Below are 18,363 nucleotides of genomic sequence, written 5' to 3'. Positions count from 1 at the left end.
ACATAGAGGCGGAGGACTGGTCGTGCCATTAGATTGTGAGAAGAAGTTTGATCCGGAAGATACTTGACCATTAAGGAGCGGATTGTTATTTGACTGATGATTGGCAAGGCCATTGGCTGCGGTCTCGTAAGCCCTTGGATTGAAATCTTCCTCAAATTCGTCCATCAGCAGCCCTTCTAATTTCGTGCCAACCGACGGCATTGGCATTGGTTCATTTCTATAAAATAAAAAAAAATGTAAAATCAAAGAAAAAGAAATTAATGAAATTTGTTAATTATACATACCCCATGAAATCATCGTCGAAACTTTTCTCGAAACTTCGCGGCGGAACTGGCGGTGGTTGCTGAGGTCCATTAGACGTATTTCCGTTACTGTCGCTGCTTGTATTTAGTAATGCTTTGCTAACCGTGCCATTGACTTGCGACGAATCCGTCGGAGCTCCGAGTACGTGAAGAATGTCGGGTAAATTATGCTGCGATAGATACGCCGACACATCCGCCTAAAACAGGAGTAGCAACATTCAGTATTGCATATACACACACATACGGTGTATTAATATTAAAATATATGTAATATATTCATTATAAAATCCATTTATACGTTATAAAAATATTTTATCAAATGTTCTTTATTTATATTTGCACACTAACCGAGCCTTTAATAGCTGCGATATCTTGCAGCCGCTGCCGATAAACGTTGTTTTCGTGTTCCAATCGTTTTATCTTTTGCTGTAGTACCATGCAGCGTCGCTGTGCCTCCAGATCTTTACCAGACGTTTCCAGAAACCGCCTGTAAGCCAAATCGAAGGCCTGACCGATGGTGAGCGTGATTTCTTCGGCTAATTTGTCGCTGACAAAAACGAAGCACGTATGCCTCTCTGCATCCTCCTCTTTCGCGATGAAACTGAAAAATTTCTTCTCTCCTTTGTCATCGGCGCAATACGAAATTCTGTGTAACGGATACTGATGCATAATTCGCTGTAAAAATAATCTTCGATTAAATCACGGCAAAGTAATCGAGCTATAAAAGGTAAATAAGACAAGAAATTCTAAGAAAAAAAAATATTTTTATGTCAACGAACCTTGGGCGTCGTTTTTGTTTTTGGTTCCTGTATCGCTACGCCATCGATACTTATGGTAAGTTCGACCTTCGGTGTTTTCGTGCCTTCACTCTTCTTGAGTTGCTGATTAAATTTCAACTTGCAAATCGCCTCCTTGACGACATCGATGCCTTTAGGTTGATCCACCTCTGTGCTGCCCAAATACTAAAATATTAAATCATAGAAAGATAATAAAAATAAAGTCAGACGGATATTCTTCCGTATACATAATATATATAAAAAAAAACAGCAAATACGAGACAACACGGCGTGGGAAATGTCGCATGTAACGTTTCCAAGAAAAATATACGCTTAGGACGTGACACGAATATACTTCTTTATTAACGATGTATTTTTTTACCGCATTCTTCCACGACTTGCATAGTTTTGCATTATAATCGTCATAAATCTTTTGCATATATGTATATTTATAGTAAAGTAGCAGCGCGCAATAATATCTCTCGTCAAGGCAATATTTCCGAGAGGAAAGTTCTTTAACTGCTTATAGATATAAGTCAGAATACATGACAAGAATCAAATTGAGAGCATCCGGAAATCAAAATTTTATTTATCAAAAACGAAAAATTATATCGTACGAGTTACAGCTAATACTGATAAAAGAAAAAAATATATATTTGATCGACATGCACAGTAAACAAATAGGAAAATTAGATGTACGTCGACAGAAACTTGGCCTTTAAATATACACATTCAATGCACACTAATCAGTAATTAATAAAACAGCTTGCGGTTATCGCAATTTCGCAAACTGGAGCAAATGAAAAGAAGCGGAAATGTTTCGCAATAACATTTGAGAACACGGTGCACATCTAACGGCATCCCTCCTGCTCGATAAAATATTTCTTCATTTCAATACATGAACGATGCGATAAATGCAACATATATAAATTGCGTGATATTATCATTCTACAATGACGCTTTACTGCGTAGTTTAATGACCTTTGGATATTTTTATATTCTCGATCAAATATACATTTTCCTGGATAACGAAATCGTGTCTCGTTCGCTTGCGCAAATCTGATCGGATTTAATGCGTAATTGCACGATACATTAAATTGATTTTGACAATTTAATTGCGTGTTCCATACGATTGCGTCTCATATCTAATTTTCATAGAATAAAGTAAGGATTTTCCATAAACAATTGCCATAAAAATATAACATAGAACTACATTTAAACGCATTCATATAATTGTAAAAAAAATTAGAAAGTTCATAAATATAAAATGAGCATTCCCAAAAATTGTTATTATAGAAAAAAAGATATTTATAATTTTTGTAATAATATCCTTGTATAATGAATAATTAAAAGTGATGTTGCATTCAATCAAAATTTGAAATATATATATTTTGCGTCACGCGGAGAAACTCTTTCTCTTCGGCTTCGGAATATCTCCCGAAAAAGAAACGCATAGATATGAAATATGGGGGAAATCTCGAATCCAAAACGAAAAAAGGCAAATCCGGATACAATTCCGCTCTTTCGCGTTTAAGGCCTTTTTAGGTGCTGACGACATACGTCGTTTCGTTCGTGAGATAGTGAAATCTGGCCGCTCGCAAAGTTTCGAAGTTCAATGAACTCGAGCGACACGTCGACTCGGTCCCAGCGTCTCTCGAACAACAATTCATCCGCGATACGGTATTCGCATTCATGGTGAAACTTACATACGTGCCGGTAACAATTCGAAACGAAAGGCAGACGGGTGCACGATTACGCGTTGCGCAACTTTTCCGGGTGACACGAAATGAATGAACGCGCGCCTCGAGTGTAGAATAGTTTGACGCGGATCATGAAGTGTTTTCTTTTTTATCTCTGTGCGAGTCATCTCCGCAAATGTAATGAAATTCGTAACCGGCTAGAAAGTGTAAGTCGTTCGGATCACTTTCGTTTTACATCAGCTCGTCGTTTTTTAACAGCGAGACATTAAACTTCTTCCGTCATTAAGTCCAATTCGAGTAATTCCATATGATATGTCTGCAATTTTTATTTCCACGGTTCTTGCAGTTCTTTCTGCCAATACAAGACATCTCAAATTCTTTGCTGAATCAATTATCACAAATTCTTAGATTTTATAAAGTTGCTTTTTGATAAAGTTTGAACATTTCTTTTAAAAAATAAAAGAATAATAGAATAACTACGAATAATACGAGACTATAGTGCAAGTGATAAATATCTACACAATTTAAAAAATAGAGAATAATTTTTTTATCTGAGAAAGAAAAGAGAGAAAGAAAGAATAGAGGATATAGAAAGGTTGAATAATTTTATTCTCAAACAATTGCTCTTATTTTTATCATCCTTCCGCCAATTATTACTTAATAGTTGCCAGCAATTTCTTGTGTTTTTCTCACGCAGTGCGCACGAATTCACGCGTTCCACCCGACAAAGTAATCGACTTGGCTTAATTACGTTCGTTAGCAGTGTAAGATAATTAGGCGTGTCAACAAATTCCACGAACGCGTAATGGATATCCCGCTCGGCAAGTTTCGACTCAATTAGCTGCCGGAGATGAAATAAATAAATGCGGGGAAAAGTGGCCGCAAAGATCGACGACATGCGTCGCGATGACCTCGACCTTACATTCGAATCGGTTTCGAGATATCGAGAAACGGTGCCAGGATGAGACTTGTCACTTTGTCGTTGATTATCCCACGGTTTCACAATCGCGTGCCACAACCTTGCCCAACATGCATACATGTGTTAGCATCACATATCATTAATCAAGAATACTTTCGCATTCCAACGAAAAATGCAATCTTGGAAAAAAATTAATAGAAAAAAAGAATTTTATTCGATGCTTTATATAATTATTTTAATTTGTAATTTTGGACTTTTTAATGCAAATTATCATATAAAGCATTAAAATAACCGTAGATATCTCATAGTTTTTAAATTACAGTAATAATAAAAATATTTAGATGCGTTAAAATTCAGAATATAAATTATACCGCCTCGCATCAACATTTATTTCAACATGAAAGAATTTTTATGGTATTATGGGAACAGCACAGTACCTTGACTAGGTAGGCGATGTGTCCTTTTTGGAGCGCGTCCGGTGGGTGTATCCAGTTCCTGTTCGTTCCTGCGAACAAGCAAGTCACGATGGTTTTCAATCTTCGCCATAATAGCGGCGAACCGATATTTGCCAATGCTAGTCGCACGTGCTTTCTTTAGCGAATCAGGCTCCATTTTTACTCACCTCCGTTTTTATTCGGCTGATTTTTATTGTTCGCCGAATTTTGTGCCCATTTCAGTAACGTCGAGTTCCTCATTCTGTCGGCTTTTAGCTGCTACCGACCTTTTAGACCCTGCAACACAAATGCCATCTCTCGATTAGCATATGAAAAAATTAATTTTCCAAATTATTTAATACAAATCTTAACTTTAAATTCGCAATTGACATTAGATGCAACAAATGCTCCAAAAGCTTATAGATAGATTGCTCAGGAAAACTTAAAGGCGCCGCTGATTAAAAACGATACGGCGCTCTCTACAGTTTTTCCTTTCCCTCGACATTCTAGGAGGTGGAACACGAGTTTTGGACACTATCCAGGTTGCCGTTCTCTTCCTATTTCCACAATCTCGCCGCGCCGCAGTCGCCTCTCTCGCTTTTATATCTCCGTGTCCGGAAAATCACTTTCTACCCGCAATCCGCGCATTAAAACCTCTCGACGCGACGTAACGTGCGACGCAACAGCTGCATGTATGTTACATCAACAAGAACTCGCGATGAAAGAGCGTTCTCGTTTTATCTTAGAAAAGGGTAGCATTGTCGAGTTATATATCGTCGCCTCGAGATAAACTTATATAACACAATTAGTAAATATATATATATATATATATATATATATATAACTTCTATAAATAGATTATACACCCTACAGTTTCAATCATTAGGCTATAATTTTTAACAATCATACGTTATATCGTACTATTATACTGGACAATCAACTGCTATCAATGCTATGAATTGCAGCTCTGTATTGACGCGGCCCTGGAGGAGAATGCAACGAGGGCGTGCATTCTGTCCTCTCCTTGCTCCTTCATTGGAAACGATTGCAGTCGCGAAATCTTTGTTCGACGTCTCTCAGTCATACCTTCCCCTCTACCCCTGCATTTTACATCCGCGCTCTAGATCCAGTTCTCTTTATCACTCCTATCCGAGGAATGCGACTGAATTTTTCGACCCAACGAAGTGCATGTATATTTACATAGAGAAGCAGGTCAATTGCATGCACGTTAACACATATATACATGATGCTACGCATCAAGTTTTCCTTTACGTTCCGAGTGTCCAATTGATGTTTTCGTGTCTCGCGGTCTCTTTTTTTTCTTTCTTTAAAAAATACGGATTGTTATGATAATTTTAAATTAAACAGAGGATCTCGTTAAGAGTTTATTGTTTCTCGAAGAAGCTTCGAACCATGTGTAAATCGACTTAAACCGCGGACGATTGTTCACGGTGTACTAGCGGTCAGCCTTGAAGACGAAGGCTAAATCCTTTCGCGTTTCATCATCTCGCGCATGACACTACTTCATTCTTTGATACATTAAGCGTCCAATTGGATCACATACGTGCAGATAGAAACGTCAGATGGAGCGTGATCGAGGCATTGCATAGCACGTCTCGTCACGCATATTCTAGCTTTAAAGCGATCCCATATCTATATCTGTTCCGTAACTCTCGCATGACAGAACGGTGATGTAAAGTATTTGTATTCTAATCATAGTTTGTGATTTATACGGCGCGCATCAATGATATCGCGTGAATTAATAAGTGCAAATCCTCTATATAAATTAATTTTACTTTAAGATTTGAAGATCTCTAAACTTAGATAAGATTTGTAGAAAAAGACATACGCTATAGTAGGCCAGGGATTGTAATTTTGAAAGTGATAGTGAATCGCTAATTAACGTTTGTTTAGTTAGGCTAATTATACGCCGACATGAGAAATTTCAAATTTATCTTGCGGGCCGAAAATACGCTCGCCGAAATATTTGGATATTTATTCGCACGCACTCGCGAATTTGATTGCGTAACACGCGAAGCGCAGGAATATTTTCGCGAGATAAACCGACGAGATTAACTACATGTTTCTCGCTAAAAAAAAAAAAGTAGAGGAATGCAACTTCCACCCGTTTTTAGTCAGAATTTGATGTCATCTACCGTTGCACTCGGTCGAGCATGAAGAGCCTCAGAATTTTTCCACTCGTGCGAATGGCAACGTCTGACATTCGCAGTTAATTCGGCAATGAGCGCAATCACGAGTGAGCGGCCGAGACTGGAATCTTTCCGCTCGATACGCGCGAGCGAGAAAGTGCAAGAGTTCGCTGAGGGGTTTTCAGATACGTCTAAGCTTAAGCTGGCAGCACATAGCTACTTTAACACGAATAAAATATAAGTCGAATAAAATATATAATAAACAGGAACTAGTGCTTTTTCAAATCTGAATTTCTTGTTAAAAATCAGCAGTCGCGTTAATTCACAAGTTTATATATATTTAGCATAATCATGCAAAAATATTTGAATAAAACTGGCTGTAAAAATTCAAACATAAAAGAAATGAAACATTCACGATTTAATATAGTAAAAACAATTTTTACATTATCATTACCAATTAATATTCATGCGCTGCAATAATATTTTAATAAATAAGGAGTGCCTTATCAAGATATACACCTTATATTTTTTTCGAAATCTGAATGTCAATGGATGATGGAACAGGTCGTGCAGGATTGACGGCATATCCAACATGTATATGTATATTCAAGGATAAGCAATGGTAGATCGAAAACGAATATCGAGCGTCCTGAAGAGGACGTCCTGGAAGAACGACCCGGGGCTTTCGATGAAGAGATCGACTTTGCACGCGCGTCCGAGGTTTAATTCGGAAATGGGCGCAATCGCTTTTTTGTGCGGTCAAAGTGCGCGACGATGGCCGCGCCATTTAAGAGGCCTTTTAAGCGCTGAAAGGTGGAGAGGTTCGGATTTAATGCACGACTTCCTCTATTCCTCCCACATATAGGCGCAAAGAGGTCGAGAGCGCCGAACCCGCGTGTTGTGTCGACCGTCGTCGTGCGAGATCTGTGCCGCTCTCTTTCTCCATCGTGCGATACATCATCAAACTGTCCGCCCTCGTTCCTTACTCTCCTTGCATGTTCGCAGTTTGCCGAGCGCTTCGCGATTACGATTCGCGGCAGACAATAGTGATTACACGAAGCGATTAAACTGGCATTTCGCCAATTATAAATCCTGCTGATCATCACACGAGTCCCTGATTATTAAAAGTGCAGCCGCACCGCACAGACTGCGTTGCGATTATAAAATTATACTGATTGATGAGTACGACACGAGAAAAGATTCGAGCAAGTTTTATGGAAATTGGTTTATTTGTTTTTTAAACAAATTGATAAATATATTTTTAATTTCTTGTGTTCTAAATTGACGAGCTCGACGAAAAACAAATTTGAAAAAAATTAGATAATTTTTTAATTGCATGATATTGTAACAAATAACTTTTCGTGCAGTCATTGACTATTAAAAACGGGAAAAATCACCTACTATATATTCAATGATCATAGATACATTCGACTTGTATATATAATTTTCATTATAAAACGGGTAAACACGTGTGTATGCGTTACACATGTCTGCTTCTCTAATAATACGTACGATAGATAATAAATGGTTGCGCTCTTTCCTCTCTTTTATCCGGATCCCGCATAGATAACTGTCTTCTTGTATCCATATTTCTTTTAACAACGTTACATGATTACAGATTACGGATTATCCCTCTAATTGACACGCTCATTGATTTTTTTTTGCGTCACGAGTGATTGAAGCTCCCTTATGGGAACGTATTGTGAAAGTTGCGGTTATTGCTTGCAAAGTTTTCATAACGAGGAGAGAAAGAGAGAGAGAGAGAGAGAGAGAGAGAGAGAGAGAGAGAGAGAGAGAGAGAGAGAGAGAGATAGAGAGATGCACCGTTAAGATTTAGCTCGCAATAGTAAAAGTTGCCTTACAATTTATTACGCGAAAGCGAGCGACTCGGCTACATTCATTATTAAATACATAAGTCCGAGCAGAGAGTGTATGACGCGTGTATTGCGTACGTACGCAAGTGTCCGCAAGACAGGACCGATTCTAGAGAGGCCATCGAAGAAAGTAGAATCTTCGTCGCGTTATGCACGATCGCGCATAGGCGCGATAGTAAAGCCCCTCGCACAATGCCAGGCAACAGGCAATAGGGGAACAGGAAATAGAAAATATCCACCAATAAAAGCAGGGAATAGATATTATTCCCTGCTTTTATTGGTGGATATTTTTTATTTCCTGTTCCTATTGCCTGTTGCCTGGCATTGTGCGAGGGGCTTAACTTTGCGAAGGCAGAATCGCACGCGAGAGGCGCCTACATCCGCCAGGTAGATTACCCGTGATCCGCGTTTCGCGATAAGAAAGATGGAAAGTATCGGTTTTTGCACCGAGCGCTCCAAGGTATCGCAGGACTTGCCTCAATTAGGCAACAATCGACAGCGGCGTGTGTTTCTCCTCGTCACGTAATTAGCTATTAATAGCAACGATCGCGTTATAAACGACGTAAGCGAATAGCTGTTTTTCTGATCGCCATGATCGAACGTGAATAAATTCTTTATTGGCAAAAAAAAATTCCATTTTCCGTATCGCGCTTATTGTACCCGGAAGAGCTCGGCATTTAGCGATTATTTTATCCGCCAATGATATTACAACCTGCACGTATATCACGCGTCTACATCCCGTATATGCATGACACGCGCAACCGGGTAAAATAGATAGATAGGCCCTTTCACATACGTAACGGGATGACATTCACGATGGCCGGAATCGAGAGTCGAAATTCCACGTGTCAGAAACGTGAACGCGAAGCGATCGTGTCTTGACGTACAAATGAAAGGATCCTCTATTCGACGCCACTCTTTGGAAAGAACACAAAGAAAAATCGTGGCCGCATAAGAGGGATCCTGCGTTTGCGGGCAACGTTTTCACACAAACGGCACTGTTGAGGCAACCGACATTACGACAACGCGATCCTATTATTTAAAAACGTGTATGTCGAGATTATTTTTTTAATCTATTATTCATGACGTGATGTAAAAATTTTGCATTTTAGAAATAAAAACATTAAATATGCGAACGTCTTGCGAAAAAAAAGAGGAAGAAATTGCAAGAGTATTAATAATGTATTAATAAAAATATTTATCTAAATAAAAAAAAATATTTATTATATCTCATTATACTTGTATAAGTGGTCTCGCTCCGCTTCTACATATATGTTGAACGTTATAAAATAATCATAACTGAATTGTATGCGGTTTTTTTTACGGGTCATATATCATCCATTCAGAATGTTATCCAGGATTAATTAGGCTTCGCTAGCTTATAAGTTAAGACGTAGTGGACCTATACACACACTTTATTGCTCAACCGCTTTAATATTTATACAAGGCGAAAGACGCACGACGATTTTGTACTTTTACAAACGGAATTTCCAAACACACGCGGATATTAAAATCGTATACATACACATGATGTGTATTTCACAAATAATAATAATCATCTCGAGACTATCTATTAGCGTTCGATCAGAAGATGCGCCGCAAAAACGTATGCTAATAACTATACACGCGTTGTTAGCACGAAACATATGCGTGTATAAAGCTGCACGTGGCATTAAAAGACGCATTGCATTCAAGGATAGCGATATATACGCGTTAATGACGCTTCATCTATTGCTTGAAACGCGAAAAATGGCCGAATGATAAACGATGATGCGCGAAAATTGAGTGTCGCGCGTGAGTGCATAATTAAATTACAGGGATATAAAAAGACTTACGCGCGCAGACTGTTTTAATTTATGGCATTAGATTTCTAATGAATCAACCGATATTATCAATCGTAAGATACAACGCATGATTGTGTGTGAAAAATTTATGCGAAAAAAAAAATATTATTTCTTAAGTGAATACAAGAGAGAACGAAAGAGAAAAAAAGAGAAGTTGAAAACCTTCTGTTACGATTTATAAACGTTGAAGCTATAATTTAGCTTTATTTTCTTAATCGAGTTGTTTTCCTCGATTCATCAGACAGAAACTTAAGGTTACACGTGCTTTCGAGAGTGCAATAATATTAAATTATCAAGAGCAATTCCAGCTCATTGATACTCAATATAGTTGATTAAAAAAATATTCCAGACGTTCGATTTAGGAGAGAAAATGAAATTCGCGATCAGCGTGCAAGACTCGATTTTAATATAACGTGAGTTGTACTAAAAAAAAGTTAATTCAAGCAATTTCAAAGATTACAAAAAAATTAGCATTCGAGTAATTAGGAAGTTACAACACGCAGAAAGCTTGTAAGCGTGCCGTCTTTGCGTCGTCTCGTTGAATACGACTTTGACACTACTTAAATCGCCGGCCCATTTGCACAAATCATTAAAATGCATAGTTACCGCGAACAATCACGTCATGAATAATGAATAATCATACGTTGTTTCTCCTGGCCTCCTGCAGTCATAAGTATACACAATCCCGCCGCGCCAAATGTCAACAACTTTCGCCGCCAATTTTGTCGGTCGATGAAAGCTTTCGAGAGAGCTTCCCTATATTATCACGACCATCATCATATAATATATTTTTCCTACACACTATTGTAATTTTGATAACGATTTGAGCCGTTTAATTTTTATATTTAAGCCATAGAAAGAGGATAAAAAGAGACTCCAACTAGCGATTATCAGCAAACACATGTTATTTTGTAACTGGACCAGCTCGGTCCAAGTCGACTTTTCCCCTGGTAAAACGACGAGTATAATTGTCGCTCGTCTAATCGCTTCATCTAGCGACCGTTACACGTCGCGGAAAAACGAGAAAACGCTTTCATGGAATTTATATAATTGCTCGACGACAGTGGCACCATTAGAGACGACCGTTAAACACACAGGTCAACCGTAAGTCTAACGCGTCTTTCTGACCCCGGCTGTGCATATACAGTTGAAGCGATAGGTTGTTGCGTAACGTTCAAGGTGAAACTCCCCCTCCGTCAACGAGACAATCGCTGCCGCTGCAGCTGCAGCTGCTGGCCACCATTGACGGTGCCGGTGGCCAATTAGTATCGCTGTTAATTCAATCTTTGCCTCGCCTAGATGCTTTGCGTAGATCCGGTCGGCCGGATGAATTGATGGAGCACCCGACCATCCGAAGCCCTGTACTGTGCGCATCAAAGTCGCGTTGCCGCTTCTTATTTACGTCCCCCTTTCTATGGTGAAAATCGAGGCGAAGCTGATTTTATTCTCACAATAGTGAAGATTTAGCCGCTCTCTCGCTCTCTCTCTCTCTCTCTCTCTCTCTCTCTCTCTCTCTCTCTCTCTCTCTCTCTCTAATTCTTTAATTTGTTAATTTTTCAACGTTGTGCTTTAAATTAATTCACGTGAAATTAAGATGCAATGTAGTAAACATTAATATAATAAATGTACGTTTCTTTTTAATTACATGGAAAGATGATATTGAAAAGATTTTGCGACTCGTAAGGTTTGAATGCTTTTTGGATATATTTTTTTAGAATGAGACGCGTATTCAGTTTCCTATAAGAGAATCAATTTCTTAGATTAAGGCTCCTGGGTGCTCACCGCGGCCATATTGGATTGTGACGTCAGAGGCGAGAAAGCACACGCTGAAAATTCTTAGATGCCATTTTTTAATGAAAAGATATTTCGATTAAACAGCACTTCAGATGGCTTTAGCACACTCTTAAAAACCCCCGAAAACTATCCTTTTCCCTTTATAATCAATCAACATCTGTAAAATGATCGAGATATCAGACTTTGACATGCGGAATGACTGCGCATGTGCAAAGACCAGACGGACTGGGCTTCATAATATTACATTTTACAGCTGTTGATTGATTATAAAGGGGAAAGGATAGTTTTCGGAGTTTTTTAAGAGTGTGCTAAAGCCATCTGAAGTGCTGTTTCATCGAAATATTTTTTTATTTCGAAATGGCATCTAAGAAATTTTAGCGTGTGTTTTCTCGCCTCTGACGTCACGATTTCGACATGGTCGGCAAGGAGCCAGGAGCCTTAAAAAGATATACGCGAATGTATCGAGAGAGAGTCGCTTGAGATTATTATTAGAAGGATTCTTTCATAGCGAAGACTTTCATTCGAAAAATAAAAGGAAATGTTGAGCGTGATCCGCGGCGAGCGGAACGCAAAAAGATAGCGCGAACGCGAGTGAATATTCGATTTGCATTGAAAGGATGACGTGTGGAAAAGCGCGTCAAGATCGCGCGGATTTCTTCGCGAATCATTAGCCGAGAACCTATGGACCATATCAATCGCCATTGAATGACTATAAGTTTGACGAGGTAAACTATTTTTCCGGCGAATGCGGTCAATTAGAAAATGGCCTCTGTCGCACTTTCTCTCGAGTTCCTGTGACGCCTTCTAGGTGCAATGCTATTAAAGAAAAAAAAAAAAATCTTGTGGGTCGTGACCCACATGATCAGCCATCACGACAGCTTTAATCTTTCGTCGTAGAGAACTTCCATCGTAGAGAATTTTCGCTTGAAAAAAAATCAAACGCGCATTCTTCTCCGTATCTTACGTTATCTTTTATCTTATTATCCATTCTCTCAACTTTAACAACTAGAAGATTAATAATATATCATTGTTTCGCAAAAATTTTATATTTCCCTACATTTCCTATGTTTATATATGTTTTGCAGCTAAAAACGTGTGTTTTGACCTATTTCAGACTCATTAATGTTATTCGATATTTGTTCATTAAAATTCTCAGTCAGTTTTGACACGCAACAACGCTTTCTTGTTCTTTTCGCTCTATATCTGCCTTTAAATATAAGCGCGTTATTTCATAGCGTTTATGCCAGCGATATGTTGTGGGTACAATGCCCAGGTAACAAGCGAAAAGAAACGAGCGTCTAATATTCCCACACCAAACGTAAAATGTGCTATTGTATTACATTACGTGTGCAGGATGTACCAACGGAAAATTTTCCGCTTCCGGACAATTATGTATCGCGTCAAGCATGATAGAAAAGTACGTATAGATCGATTGTATAGTGCTGTTAATGGAGAAACAAGATTTGTGTGAAAATTATTCTCTTCTTCTGAAAGAAAACGTTGATATATATACGCTTGTATTTTCAAATGTATCTACTTGTATTGTCGTTTTAAATCCTGGTTCTCATCACATGATAATGCACTGTGTACATGTGTTGATTGATAAATGTGATTTCCTCATACAGAATGCATTTTATAAACTTCGATTTGCATGTAACATAAATTTAATCCTGAGATTTTTATAATTGTCATTTAATCGATACGTGCTATTGATTGTGCATAGATATTATATAACAGATATTCCCTGGACACAAGTATATAAACGGCTGTATTTTTCAAAATACCATCTCGTTCCAAAAGAGATAAACATTAGCATATTTCTGATGAGAGATAGCCGCGAGACGTTACTGCGTCTCCTGATAATTCACGTATTTCAGATAAAACTGTGCGTGAAAAAATGTGCCCCAACTACATATGTATATCGTCATCGGAAACGACAGACCTGTTTTCCAAAGTCGAACATTGTTATCACGAGAGTATGTTTCCTATATTTATACACAGACAAATCCTGAAATAGTTTCGACTTACTTCGACAAAACGTCAGGGTAAGTTTCAAGATTTCAAGAAACGTCTATTAAAGTGAATTTTAAATTTCGCTCATTTGACACGTACTCGAGATCTTTTTTTTGCTCTTTTTGCTCTGAAGAGCAACAAGATACGATAAAGCACGATTGAATTTATGAAAAAAAGTCACGGCGCCCGTCGCTCTCTATCAGTCTCGACGTGATTTTTCACGAACATTTAACGCTTGTATTGATTGCCGTCAACCTTTGACACGAATTTTTCAGTCTTTCGGTTGCCGATAACCCGCCGACCTCGCGAGGCATTAATGGTGCCTGGTGGCGCTTAATAATATTTTTTGAACCTACTTATCTCGAAACTTATTTATGGCGACAAATCGGATAACCTTTGCTTAAGACGGGATCTTTGTTGCGTCAAAAATGACACTTTCGAAAAATCAAAACAATGTTTCGACAAGATTATATGCTGTTCTCGATAATAAAAAAAAGGAAGACTCGCGTTCGTGAGTTGCATCGTCATTTTTTCATACATATGTTAAACTGCGTCGCGATTTATTGAAATGCAATGAATGTATAAGCGTCGCAAACAACGGATTTTAAAACGATAGATTGGAATTTGTTTAGAAGAGAGGAGTTTAAAGGTCAACACTTAAAAGTTCAGGCATTATTATTATTATTATTATCGTTTCAACAAGATTCCAATAGACATATCATTGTGCGCGTGTATTCATTTCGACACACTTGGTTTATTTCAAAATGAAATGACCCCACGATCGACCATCTTTGAGACACGCTATAGCGAACGGTGCGGCCTTTGGTGCCCCTAGAGGGCAACCGGCGAACGAGACAGCCTTGTAAAAACTAATACTGTTATTTCCTGAGATGCTTGCGACTCTCCCAGTAGCTGCTGTCTAATTGCAGCAGCGAGAAAACGGGATGAGAACCGCGTCATTATCTTTTATCCAGAGAGGCGCGCTGCTTAACGCTGATTAGCGACTGGCTAATTGTCGCTAGATTTACTGTCGCCATTATCAGCCATTGGGCGGTTACGAGCGCATAATTAAGCGGTGATAAATTTATCCCCGCTCAAATCGGTCCACTTAGACCGAATGAAATTTATGGCGCAAATATAGCCCGCGCGGGTGGAACGCATAAAGCACGAGCGAATGTCAAAGTCGCTTGTAAAATATAATATATATTTGCCGTTACAAAAATAAAGTCTTTTAAATAAATAAATACAACATATGTACGATCTAAAAAGATGCCGAAGAATATTTAAGTTTATGCCTAAAAAATGTCAAATAAAATTAAAAATTTTAATGGTAAATTTCAGAGTCCGACAGATTACATATATCTGTCGACCGAGTGTTTATAATGTTTATATATAATACGTCTAATCGAAATTGTCATCGATTCTTTACAGTTAATACAAATAGATAAATAATGAAATCAATCATATTTTAATTTACCATCAAAATATATATATGCTTATAAAAAGAGAATAATTTAATTTCTCCATTTTTTTGGAGTACCATTGTTTGGCTGCTAGAGTAAAGTTATAGGCGTATTATATACATATATCGCGTTTAATGTTTACGTCTCCTAGAGAAGAAGTTCTAAGAGAACCAGCGAGGAGGATAAAACCTTTAATGGCGCGGCGAAGAAACTCGCGGCCGATTCGAGAGCCGAAGATCGATCCCGGTCGGGAGGCGGAGGTCTCTTCTCGACCGTGTTATTCGATGTAAGAAAGTAATCGACGAAACGGCGACGCTTAAGGAAAAGTGGAGCGCCCGCCCGTAATTTGCGGATTTCACTGAAAAGCCCGCACCAACACTCGTAAAGTCACACTCGTTATGATTTCATATCTTTCTCTCCGCTCGTCGATCGCGCGATCAGACTCGCGATCTCGACGTAAGAAAGTGATTCTATTCGCGTCCGAGCGATTTTATTGCGCGCGCGTTTTCACTCGCGCGGAGAGAGAACGGAATGACCCATTTTATTATTTGTACCTCCCTATGAGAGAAGACTAGCAGAGGTGTTTCCCGTGAGCAAATTCCGTGAAGAGCGAGCAGACAATCAGCCGCTAATTACACGAAGCTTATCGCGAGATTAGCTCGCCATTAATTACGGCGTTACGGATGAAGGGACCATCTTCGCGTGTCCTGCACGCTCGCTTCCGTGCGATGACTTTCGAATCTGCGGCGCGATGGGAACGATGCGTTGATAATTAAACCTAATCAAGGAGATTTCGCACGTGCGAATGACGTCCGTCCGACTATCTCGCGCGTTGGCCGGATGTCGATAACTCCGGAGTCGACATAATGACAGCGTTAAAACAATGATCTTTTAACGTTGGGATTTTGCACAGATATCTTTACACATGTTATATAAAATAATTTTATATTTATAGAGAGAGAGAGAGAGAGAGAGAGAGAGAGAGAGAGAGAGAGAGAGAGAGAGAGAGAGAGAGAACATAATGTAAATACTGTCTGTGTTTTACGATATAGACTAATTAAAAGCGCAAAATTAGAATCGCAAATAAGAAAGCTTCCTATAATGTTTATCGTGTGAAATTTTTCCATATATTAAATATCTTATTAAATAATATATGTATTACATTAGCTATCGCAAATCGCGTCTCTCGCGCAAAAGTCACTCACCTATTGTCCTTGCTCGTACGAACGACTCACTGACATTCAACGAGGTCGCGCGGGACGCATTCCCAAACTTCGCGTAGAGAGAAGGTAAATATATCTGACAGACGTACAAGATTCGAAGACGTGACAGAACCGATATACCATCCGATTGACGGCTCGCGGTGGACTGACTGGAGCGCGCGTACCACGTTGCTCGTCGTCGAACGACACGATGGTGCGGAGCAAGAGTTGGAGAACGACGAGAAGAACCGGACGCGGACGAGCGCGACCGATCTCCTCTCCTCCGTCGTCCCAACTCTGAACGGCCGGTCGTGGGAGTCGAATCGTTCGCCTAGGTAGATTATTCGGTGAAACGGCGGCTGATACGGAGTGGTGTGGTACCACCAGCCACGGTCGGGTCTCGACCCGTCATCCTCATCATCCACCTACTCCGTGACCATTCGTTATCTATCTGTTATTAATGAGGAAAAATAACTGGCAACAAAACATTAAATTAAGCGGTTATTTGCGAGAAATGTCCCGCGTTCCTCCCACGCCAGCGTAATGGAATTTTCGAGATTTTGATGAGATGAAAGGGTGTGTCGGAGGAGAAAAAAAGACAGAGAGAGAGCAGACCTCGCGATAGATTGCGGAAATTCGTATCTCCGGGAGATACTTGGAAGTGAGAACAAGAAAAAGAGAAGGAGAGAGAGGGACTGGTCGGTCGAGAGTTGTCGCGCCGGCTCTTCGCAGAATAGAGTAGCGCGATCGTTGATGGTAGATGATCCGATAGAATGAGAAGGGATACGAGAGGATGGCGGTACCAGCCACGGCCGAGACCGCCGAGCCTGTCCGTCCTCCATCGTGGGTCGTTACAGAGAGGAGGCGAAGACGAGGGGGTAAAGAGAGAGAGAGAGAGAGAGAGAGAAAGAAGGAGACCAAGTCGCATATTCTTACGACCAAAAGATCCATCTCCGTCCCTTCGCGCTAAATAGATAAGAGGATAACCGGCGCCGCGACCGAGATCGGAACAATCGGTCGACGATGATTACTTGGTCCATTTTCTATTCATAGCTCGTCGGCGAATGTTAACGTGCGCGTGGACTAGAACCTTTAAACCCGGTAATCACTCGACGAATTCAATTCACTCGACCCGCTATAGATATACCTATAGGGAGAATGAACCGTAACGGCAATTGTCACGAAAACATAGCTGTCATTTTCGACGCGCGACGTGCAACACCAAGGTCTAGACTCGTCCAAAATTACATTGTTTGCGTTTATTCCCCGCGAATGAGACTGCGATTTCGCAGCCAGGAGAGATTTTCACCGTCATCGTGTGGGCATCGCGGCAATTATAAATCCTTTCGCCCGTTTAAATTTCTCTCTCTCTCTCTCTCTCTCTCTCTATTTGTAAGATCGAAGCTGCGCAAAAATTTGCAAATGTCCTTGAGAATTTTATAGACATTTACATATACATACACATATGTATACACACGCACACAAAAGTGAAATTCAGGGCGAGGCTTTGCGACAGGATGCACGTGCACTTCTACGCACTTTGCCGCGGTATAAATGTGAAACATTCGCAGCAAGTGACCCCGCGTATATACGCACATACACGCATACTAACGTCTCGCTTTTATGAGTACCCACTATCAGCGAGAACGCGCATTCAACTACCGTTTGTGAGAAAATAATGCCGAATTGCGAAATCACGAGGGCCGTTCCGCAAGCGCGACGTAAGAGGTGCGTGACTGCGAGATCATAAATTTTTCCACGTTCTTTTTTCTCTTTCTCTCTTTCTTTCCTTTGTTTTGTGTCCCACGATCACAAATCATTAAGCTGAAAGAAATTAACGAGATTTATTCACGAGAAGTTCACTCGCTATAAATATCCCCTTTCAACTATTC

General features: G+C 39.7%; 1 protein-coding gene across 2 annotated transcripts in view; it reads right to left on the bottom strand.

Annotated features, from left to right (window-relative positions):
• Positions 1 to 18,363, bottom strand: part of LOC145933557 (PTB domain-containing engulfment adapter protein 1) — a 28,486-nt gene that overhangs the window by 1,632 nt on the left and 8,491 nt on the right. Inside the window, exons 1-7 of one of the 2 annotated variants that reach the window (XM_083033368.1) lie at positions 16,475 to 16,696; positions 4,320 to 4,428; positions 4,135 to 4,202; positions 1,082 to 1,264; positions 651 to 977; positions 285 to 499; positions 3 to 217 (exon numbers count right to left, since the gene is read on the bottom strand). In XM_083033368.1, coding sequence (XP_082889494.1) covers positions 3 to 217; positions 285 to 499; positions 651 to 977; positions 1,082 to 1,264; positions 4,135 to 4,202; positions 4,320 to 4,392 — 1,081 coding nt within the window. In that variant the 5' untranslated portion in view covers positions 4,393 to 4,428; positions 16,475 to 16,696. Of the gene's footprint in view, positions 1 to 2; positions 218 to 284; positions 500 to 650; positions 978 to 1,081; positions 1,265 to 4,134; positions 4,203 to 4,319; positions 4,429 to 16,474; positions 16,697 to 18,363 lie in introns of those variants that run through there. The other variant, XM_083033367.1, reaches the window with a different exon arrangement.

The sequence above is a fragment of the Prenolepis imparis genome, unplaced genomic scaffold (assembly GCF_030444845.1).
Source record: "Prenolepis imparis isolate NDT839.2.m4 unplaced genomic scaffold, iyPreImpa1.0 SCAF_3, whole genome shotgun sequence".
NCBI lineage: Eukaryota > Metazoa > Arthropoda > Insecta > Hymenoptera > Formicidae > Prenolepis > Prenolepis imparis.
Note: the sequence above shows the minus strand (reverse complement) of the source record. Positions and strands in the feature narration are given on the sequence as shown.